This window comes from Salmo salar, chromosome ssa09 (genome assembly GCF_905237065.1).
Source record: "Salmo salar chromosome ssa09, Ssal_v3.1, whole genome shotgun sequence".
Lineage (NCBI taxonomy): Eukaryota > Metazoa > Chordata > Actinopteri > Salmoniformes > Salmonidae > Salmo > Salmo salar.
Genome location: NC_059450.1, coordinates 28,659,793 through 28,670,000, shown reverse-complemented (window position 1 = coordinate 28,670,000; position 10,208 = coordinate 28,659,793). Strand labels below are relative to the sequence as shown.

Below are 10,208 nucleotides of genomic sequence, written 5' to 3'. Positions count from 1 at the left end.
GATTTAAAGAAGCAATAAAACTGGCCTTCTTTAGACTAGTTGAGTATCTGGAGCATCAGCATTTGTGGGTTTGATTACAGGCCCAAAATGGCCAGAAACAAAGAACTTTCTTCTGAAAATTGTCTATCTATTATTGTTCTGAGGAATGAAGGCTATTCCATGCAAAGAAATTGCCAAAAAACTGAAGATCTTGTACAACGCTGTGTACTACTCCCTTCACAGAACAGCGCAAACTGGCCCTAACCAGAATGGAAAGAGGAATGGGATGCCCCGGTGCACAACTGAGCAAGAGGAAAAGTACATTAGAGTGTCTAGTTTGAGAAACAGACGCCACACAAGTCCTCAACTGGCAGCTTCATTAAATAGTACCCGCAAAACACCAGTCTCAACGTCAACAGTGAAGAGGCGACTCTGGGATGCTGGCCTTCTAGGCAGAATTGCAAAGAAAAAGCCATATCTCAGACTGGCCAATAAAAAGAAAAGATTAAGATGGGCAACAGAACGCAGACACTGGACAGAGATATGGCTTTTTCTTTGCAACTCTGCCTAGACGGCCAGCATCCCGGAGTCGCCTCTTCACTGTTGACGTTGAGACTGGTGTTTTGCGGGTACTATTTAATGAAGCTGCCAGTTAAGGACTTGTAAGGCGTGCCATTGGAACACAGGAGTGATGGTTGCTGGAAATGGGCCTCTGTACGCCTATGTAGAATCAGCCGTTTCCAGCTACAATAGTCATTTACAACATTAACAATGTCTACACTGTATTTCTGTTCAATTTGATGTTATTTTAATGTACAAAAAATGTGCTTTTCTTTCAAATACAAGGACATTTCTAAGTGACCCCAAACTTTTGAACGGTACTGTACATAGCATACACATCAAACAGACATATGAGTCACACATTCTGATGGCATCAAACCGCTGTAGATCAGTATTCCATCCATCCATCAGCCAACCTCAGTATTTACTTCTGGCTGAGTGATCACTAATTGGGGTTAGGGACTCCCAGGCTACTTCCCCCATACATGGATGTCCGCTCCCGTCATGCTCATGAGGAATAACTGGCACACAATTGGATGTGTCATGTCATTATTCACTACCGAGGGCCAATGGCTGGCGAGCAGCGGAATGCTTTTCAAAAAGACATTTCCCTGTGTGCGAGGAAAGACCTCAAAGGAGCGTGTGTGTGTGTTTTTGTTTCTATTAATTATTGTGTGTGTGTGTTTGTTTGAGCGCCAGCGGAGAGAGAGGGAGAGTGTTTCGGTGTATATAGTGCGACTGCTCCACGTCATCTCATCCAAATGTATTTTTAGCATGGTGATTTCGACAGCCCTCCGAGGAGAGGAGAAGTCTGTTTTCTAGTTTGAGAGCTACTGTTCTTTTTTGTTCTCAGGCACACCTCAGCTTCCTACACTACATACAGTACTGATACTCTCCATCTTTCTGCCAACCAGCAGCATTCTTAGGGCTTCTAATTGTCCCAAGCAATAAATCAGTGGCGGCAGGTAGCCTAGTGGTTAGAGCGTTGGGCCAGAAAGGTTGCTAGATTGAGTCCCCGAGCTGACAAGGTAAAAATCTGTCGTTCTGCCGCTGAACAAGGCAGTTAACCCACTGTTCCTAGGCTGTCATTGTAAGTAAGAATTTGTTCTTAACTGAATTGCCTAGTTAAATGAAGGTTAAATAAATTTAAAAATCTCACTTCCCACAGATTAAATATTAATTTGGTGTTAATTAAGCCCTATTTCCCAGGGTGGGAACTAGCCTGTGTGTGCTCAGGAGGGATCCACACGAACAAGTGAGAAACCTTGTTCCCATTTGCAACAAGATGCAGTGATATCATGTTCACTATTTATTTTAATATACTGTTCTGCTTTAACTTGCTAATGCAGGGCCCAAGAACAAATCCTACTCACAGGATAAGGGACTTTACTGTAATGTTAGATCGATGTGCAGTACCTATTGGCAAAGAGCTCTACACTGCATATGAAATAAAATAACACCTTTCCATCTTCTCTAATTCTCTCTCTTTCTATCTTTCTCCTTCTCTCCCTCACTTCCTCCCTCTCCTCCAGATCCCAGTCATGACAGGGGCCTTCATGGACTCCTCACCCAATGACAACTACAGTGCCGACCACTCGCTCTTCAACTCCTCGGCCAGCGTCCATGCTGCCTCTGCGGCTGCCTCAGCCCAGGCCCAGCAGGATGACCAGTCCTCGTCCAGTGACGCCATCTGGCTCTGGATTGCCATCATCGCTACTATCGGCAACATCGTGGTGGTGGGAGTGGTCTACGCATTCACCTTCTGATCCATCTCTCCTTCCCGCCCACCCAGCCAAAAATTAAAGAGCCTCCCCATGGGGGAACGTGATAAAAGACAAAGGACAAATATCACATACTGAATTATCAAAGGGCTCTGGGATGCAGATGCTGGCTATGGTGTGGGGGTTCTATAGTTGAAGCTTCAGCATCATTCACTTTCAATACAAAAATCCTAAAGTTTCAGGATACGAACACTATGCACAGTTCAACTGGAGGCAGAAAGGTATTTTCAACTTTAGTCGCCTAATTTTCAGTGGACATCATGCTCCTGAATGTTGTTGTGTTGCATTGTGGGGCTGAAGGGTACATACAGGGTGAACTGGACCATCTTAAAATGTCCCCCAGATAGAAGAGAGGCAATTAAGAGGAGTGCTGCTTAATTATTGGGATGAACAGAGACGTGACTATTAAAACATTTATGGGACTCTGGGATTACTTCTGCATTAGCCATGTGCTCAGCTTCTTACAGCCTGTTATCTGTTCTGACAAAGGAAGGCCCAAAGTATTAGCTTTCCTTTGTAATATCGACAGAAAATGGACCAACAGACACTGGCTTTAATGAAAAATTCCTGCAACATCCTTTTGGATCCTCCAACTGTTATTGCTTCTCAGTTTCTTTAGCAATGCCACACCAGTTTATGGTCCAATAAAGACAATCACTCACAGTCTAATTTACTCTGATCACAACAGCAAATTCTTCGTCTAAAACATTATTTATTACACTAAACAATACATCTATCAAAGACATTTCACTTTTTTACAACAAACCTCTCAGTATATGATCAAGGCAGACTTGAAAGATATAAGCACAGTTTACATGAGCAGGAAAAATACTGTACAGCTTTAGGTTGTCAAAGCTTAATTGTTATTTAGCTACCTTCTTTGGAGTCTTTACGTGCTGTATGATCTAAATAAGTGGGGTAATAGAAATGCTGGGCATTTTTCTATCTGTTTCCTTCAAGCTGGGTTCTTTACATTCAGAACTGTTCAGTGAAATAGCTTTGTGCTGCGGTACGTCCAAAGGCAGTTGTTACATTGGCGATTAATCCACGTCCCTTAATTGAGAATATTAACAGGCTCTTTTCAAGACGCGAGTGAGACCCCTGGTGTCACCACAACACACATTCTAGTGTACATGGATGTCAGGGAGATCATTTCTTTAGGTTATCACAGCGACAGTGCTATGAGTTTGTATCAAAATGATTGACTGATTTCTGTCTAGAACAGAACTGAAAAGAACATACAATACCCACTAAATGATGATTGCTTGGTAAATGTGATGGTTTGATAAAAACATGCTCAATCTCAGCCTCTAAGCTTTCTGTTCCGCTGAGAAGAGCTGATACAGGTAAGAGTTGCTCCTTTCTTGATTTTCTTTTGTCTTCTCTCAAGGAGACAGTCGTTCTTGAATGTTGTCTGGCTTGCCTCATAAGCTGTAAGTGTAATTATCTGAGCGAGAGTGATAAACATCTATTTGAGCCAAGTTCTCTATTATAGCCAGTGAGTTATATCAGCCACATGATCTAATGAATTATGAATAACATTCGGATGCTGAAGTGAATAGCCATTTTCTTGTGTATACATCCCCCACTCTTGAGCTGATGCAAAATGTCAACCCACTGGGCACAGATGTCATTGAAATGAAAACAACGTTGATTCAACCAGTGTGTGCCCAGTGGGAAAATGTATTCCATCATCCTTTTTGACATCTTTTTGTAATATGATATATTATTTTAAGCTACAGGGCATCATCTAGTGTTAGCAATAACCTATTTAAGGATCTGCGTAGGGGCTGTTAGTATTCAATTATATTTCTTATGTGATCTTGATGAAAGAAGACTTTGTAGTAAGACTATCTATTGTAAAAGGTTGTAGAAGGTTTCTCATGTCATGGTATACACTGTACGTATTTGTATTTCTACAACATACACTAAGAACTTACTTATATTACCCAACTATGATAGAACTTCCAACAAATTGTAATATTTAAATCCCCAAATTAGGAGGTAATAATATAACGTTGAGATAAGGTCTTCCAAAGACCGTTACTTTATTTTTTAATAAGAGGTGAATGTGTGAGTGTTTAGCAATGTTGTAATTCACATAAATTACACAATATTCTTTTTTGTAAGAACATCTATTACTATTAAAGTTTCAGGATTGCTGTATATGTCTCCATGAATCCTTATTGCATGAAAAATGTCCCATTCAATCCAACAGGGAAACGCATCAACAGAAGTGTTATTTAACACTGTACAGTGGCACTCATATGTATTGTGAGAGTGTTAAATGTAACACCTTCTGAGCAAAATGTACACTGGGAGGAAATTAATAGAGATCTCACCATAAGATTTAGGGATCGATTCAATCCGTAATGCTGAAGTTCAGCGCTACCACGATTGACATTTAAAGGCAATGTTCCTGTGTTCACGGAGACCGCAATCACGGTAAACGCTGCATATGGTATGTCGGCTCAATTGGAAATTACCTTAAAATGTCAAGCACATTATAGCACTGAACTTCTGCGATACGGATTGAATGAAACCCATACCCTATGCATAACACAATATATCACATTAGTAGAGATAGGCTTTTCAGTGTGTTTGTGAGACACAAGCCTGACAGGTGATGCATTGGTTCTCAGAGACAAGCTCCTGGCACTGCTTCCTACTGAAGGTATATGCACTGGAACTGCTTCCTACTGAAGGTATATGCACTGGAACTGCTTCCTACTGAAGGTATGTGCACTGGCGCTGCTCCCTATTGAAGGTATATGCACTGGCACTGCTCCCTACTGAAGGTATATGCACTGGAACTACTTCCTACTGAAGGTATATGCACTGGAACTACTTCCTACTGAAGGTATATGCACTGGCACTGCTTCCTACTGAAGGTATATGCACTGGCACTACTTCCTACTGAAGGTATATGCACTGGCACTGCTCCCTACTGAAGGTATATGCACTGGCACTGCTTCCTACTGAAGGTATATGCACTGGCACTGCTTCCTACTGAAGGTATATGCACTGGAACTGCTTCCTACTGAAGGTATATGCACTGGCACTGCTCCCTACTGAAGGTATATGCACTGGCACTGCTTCCTACTGAAGGTATATGCACTGGCACTGCTCCCTACTGAAGGTATATGCACTGGCACTGCTCCCTACTGAAGGTATGTGCACTGGCACTGCTCCCTACTGAAGGTATATGCACTGGCACTGCTTCCTACTGAAGGTATGTGCACTGGCACTGCTTCCTACTGAAGGTATGTGCACTGGCACTGCTTCCTACTGAAGGTATATGCACTGGCACTGCTCCCTACTGAAGGTATGTGCACTGGCACTGCTTCCTACTGAAGGTATATGCACTGGCACTGCTCCCTACTGAAGGTATGTGCACTGGCACTACTTCCTACTGAAGGTATGTGCACTGGCACTACTTCCTACTGAAGGTATATGCACTGGAACTACTTCCTACTGAAGGTATATGCACTGGCACTGCTCCCTACTGAAGGTATGTGCACTGGCACTGCTTCCTACTGAAGGTATATGCACTGGCACTGATTACTAGTGGATGCTGTGCCCCCAGGTGAGATTGATGCAAGACAAGCATTGTACCATCACTCACTCTTACACAGGCTGTATATATCTCTGTCTAGATGAGAGCCACTGTCATTCCTTCACTGAAAATAGGAGAAGTTGCCTTGTTTTACTTTGTTGTAATAGATGTCTCTATAGTAGACTCTGGATATTGGCTAGGCTGAGTAGTAATCATTCATATAATTAGGAATAGGAACATATTTGTAAATTGTGTTTACATGACAATGTTTACAGCTATGCAATAATAATTGTCATATATCATTAATTACCCTTTAACTCAGATACGTTAACAGCACATCTGAAACAATAGATTTGCCATTCAAGTACATACTACTTAAGTACATTACATAATGTTATAAGGCTGTACAATTCGAGTCCCCCTGACTCAGGTAGAGAGACCTTTATGCTCAAGGTGCTGTGGCAAATCCATTTGATGCCAGGTCAGAAAATAGCACAGAGGAAGAGCATTAAGAGATCACCCCCACAATGCCCTCCAACTGCGTTCCTAAGACCCCTCCATGCCTGGGTAATCTGAATGTCCTCCCCCGACCGCTACAGTCAGTCAGTAGTCTACTTAATATCTGAATCTGCTTTAGCCTCAAACAGCCACGGCCTTTTCAAAATCCACATCATAAGGAAAGGAAGTGGAGGAGTAAAGTCAGCTGTGGATGATCCCTGCGCACCCTTTCCTTTTCGTTTTAACCCGTTGCTGATCCTCACACTGCACTGTATAAATATACCCACACAGTGTGGAGAAACACCCAGAAGTCTAGCCATACTCGCCAGTTACATTCCCTCAAAAGCCCCTTTAGAACCAGTCAGATGAAGACGATAACCATTGACCTGGCGAATGCTAATCTATGTTAATAGATGATAATGATGGTGCTTGCAGGTGTACGTGCATGGCATTCAGCTTTGTCTACTCTACTTCATCCACCACAGTGGGTTTGTTGCTGATGAGGCTGCTCACCACAGTGCTCCCATAGTGAATTAATAGTAGATAATAATGTGGGTTAATTTGAGCCTTGGGTAAGATTAATCTGTCTGAAGGTATAGTAGTGGAGGAGGTCTGAGTGCATGCTGCCAGGAAACCCCCCTTGTTGTCCCAGGGTGCACCACTCCAGCTCTCTCCTGTCCAATCCCGGCTGACAGCTCAGCAGTGAGGTGTTGAATATGCTAATGTAGCCAAATGCCTCGGACACATCTTGTCAAACTGTGTCAGCTCAGAGATAGGGGCAGAAGCACAGGGGTCTTTTCCCTTTCCTCCCGCACTGCTGAAGCTACAAGTGACGTAACATAATTGTCACAACGTCTACAGCCTCTCCCCGGTCGGCGGCGGTCGTCGTCGCCGGCCTACTAGCTGCCACCGATCTCCTTTTCTGTTTCATTTGGTTATGTCTGTTTAGGTTAGCACCTGTTTTGTGTTAGTTCATTAGTGGGGTATTTAGTGTGTCTGTTTTTGGTTTGGGTTTGTGCGGGATTATTTTGTGTCGTTTTATCGTAGGTTGGGGATTTGATTTTCCTCTGCCGTTCTGTGTTTAGGCATTAGGGTTTGCTGGGCTGCGTCCCGACTCATTTAGGGTTCTATCCTGTCGCTTGAGTTTTGTACCCTGCCTTGTTTTACGGCACTTTTGGACTTTGTTCATTAAATGTGTGCTTCACGTACCTTGGTCTCCTGCGCCTGACTTCACCCCTCCTGCATGTTAGAGTCGTTCTGACAATAATCATATATTAACATGTGTATGCTATGTTACATACATATGCCCAACCATACAACTCTGCTCCCAGGAAGAAGTGATGAATGTATTTTCAGATCATTATCATCAATGTGTTTCCTGTTGCTGAGGTTGTGAGTGGGTTGTTACGTGGGCATGAGGAGGCTTACAGGATTATTTAGCTCCCATCATTACGAGGCGTTACTCACCCTTGTTGTCTCTGGATCCCAGTTCCAGGTCTCTTTCTCAAACCCACTCTGTCAGGGAAACTGGGGGAAAAGGCACGGACACACCGCAAATCAATCTCAGTCTCCACATACGTTTTTCACGGCATAGTCAATACACTCCCTCTATTCTAGATCTCAAATGTAGAGACAGCATACTGTACACAGGCACAGTATGTGCTACTAATTTATCCAGATCCACAGATGATGCATTCTCTATTGCACTCCACACTGCCCTTTCCCACCTGAACAAAAGGAACACTTATGTGAGAATGCTATTCATTGACTACAGCTCAGCTTTCAACACCATAGTACCCTCAAAGCTCATCACAAAGCTAAGGATCCTGGGACTGAACAACTCCCTCTGCAACTGGATCCTGGACTTCCTTACGGGCCGCCCCCAGGTGAGGGTAGGTAGCAACACATCTGCCACGCTGATCCTCAACACTGGAGGTGTGTGCTCAGTCCCCTCCTGTACTCCCTGTTCACCCATGACTGCATGGCCAGGCACGACTCCAACACCATCATTAAGTTTGCAGACGACACAACAGTGGTAGGCCTGATCACCGACAACGACGAGACAGCCTATAGGGAGGAGGTCAGAGACCTGGCCGGGTGGTGCCAGAATAACAAACTATCCCTCAACGTAACCAAGATTAAGGAGATGATTGTGGACTACAGGAAATGGAGGACTGAGCACGCCCCCATTCTCATCGACGGGGCTGTAGTGGAGCAGGTTGAGAGCTTCAAGTTCCTTGGTGTCCACATCACCAACAAACTAGAATGGTCCAAACACACCAAGACAGTCGTGAAGAGGGCACAACAAAGCATATTCCCCCTCAGGAAACTAAAAAGATTTGGCATGGGTCCTCAGATCCTCAAAAGGTTCTACAGCTGCAACATCGAGAGCATCCTGACTGGTTTCATCACTGCATGGTACGGCAATTGCTCGGCCTCTGACTGCAACGCACTACAGAGTGTAGTGCGTACGGCCCAGTACATCACTGGGGCTAAGCTGCCTGCCATCCAGGACCTCTACACCAGGCGGTGTCAGAGGAAGGCCCTAAAAATTGTCAAAGACCCCAGCCTCCCCAGTCATAGACTGTTCTCTCTACTTCCGCATGGCAAGCGGTACCGGAGTGCCAAGTCTAGGACAAAAAGGCTTCTCAACAGTTTTTACCCCCAAGCCATAAGACTCCTGAACAGGTAATCAAATGGCTACCCGGACTATTTGCATTGTGTGCCCACCCCCCCAACCCCTCATTTTACGCTGCTGCTACTCTCTGTTTATCATATATGCATAGTCACTTCAACTATACATTCATGTACATACTACCTCAATTGGACCGACCAACCAGTGCTCCCGCACATTGGCTAACCGGGCTATCTGCATTGTGTCCCGCCAACCACCACCCGCCAACCCCTCTTTTACGCTACTGCTACTCTCTGTTCATCATATATGCATAGTCACTTTAACCATATCTACATGTACATACTACCTCAATCAGCCTGACTAACCGGTGTCTGTATGTAGCCTCGCTACTTTTATAGCCTCGCTACTGTAGATAGCCTGTCTTTTTACTGTTGTTTTATTTCTTTACTTACCTATTGTTCACCTAATAAATTTTTTGCACTATTGATTAGAGCCTGTAAGTAAGCATTTCACTGTAAGGTCTACACCTGTTGTATTCGCCGCACGTGACAAATAAACTTTGATTTGAATATCAGGAGGCTGAATTCAAACACTTGACACTGACTCCCATTCAGGGCTTCCCAGACTCATTAAGTGCAATCAGGCAGTATCACAACATTGACCCGACCTGGCTGTGTTGGTGGAGAGCTCTGACTGGAGCTCCTGATTGAATGGCAGCCCCAGGTGAGTGGAGGAGGGCATGAGTTCACCTCAGCCCATGTACTCCTGCCTTCACCATTAAAACACTGGGACAAGTGAATGAGGTAAGTGGCTCTGGATTAATGGCCTGAGTTTGACTGTGTCCCAAATGGCACCCTCTTCCCTATATAGTGCACTACTTTTGACCAGCCTAAAGACCCTGGTCAAAAGTAGTGCACTAAATAGTGAATAGAGTACAATTTGGGTCACAGCCTTCTCTCTCTCGCTCTCTCTCTTTCTTTCTCTCTCTCTCTCTGACCCTTACGCTCCCTGAGTTGGGGTAACAACTGAATCCCATTACTGGATCCTGATCCCACAGGACCTGTTACCATCATCATCCACAGAGGGGTGTCACCTGTCAACCCCTCCCTCTTTTCGCCCGGCCAGAATTAGAACTAACATTGTGCTGCATCGACTGGAAATCTAAATCTTAATGCCATCGTGTTGAATAGTCAGAATG

The 10,208-nt window shown here is 44.2% G+C and overlaps 1 protein-coding gene across 2 annotated transcripts in view; it reads left to right on the top strand.

The window, feature by feature from the left end:
• LOC106611160 (uncharacterized protein C14orf132) overlaps positions 1 to 4,485 on the top strand; it is a 65,743-nt gene extending 61,258 nt beyond the window's left edge. For both annotated transcript variants that reach the window (XM_014211067.2, XM_014211066.2), the window contains exon 2: positions 2,073 to 4,485. In XM_014211067.2, the coding sequence (XP_014066542.1) occupies positions 2,073 to 2,306 (234 nt within the window). In that variant the 3' untranslated portion in view covers positions 2,307 to 4,485. The remainder of the gene's footprint in view (positions 1 to 2,072) is intronic.
• The last annotated feature ends 5,723 nt before the right edge of the window (positions 4,486 to 10,208 follow it).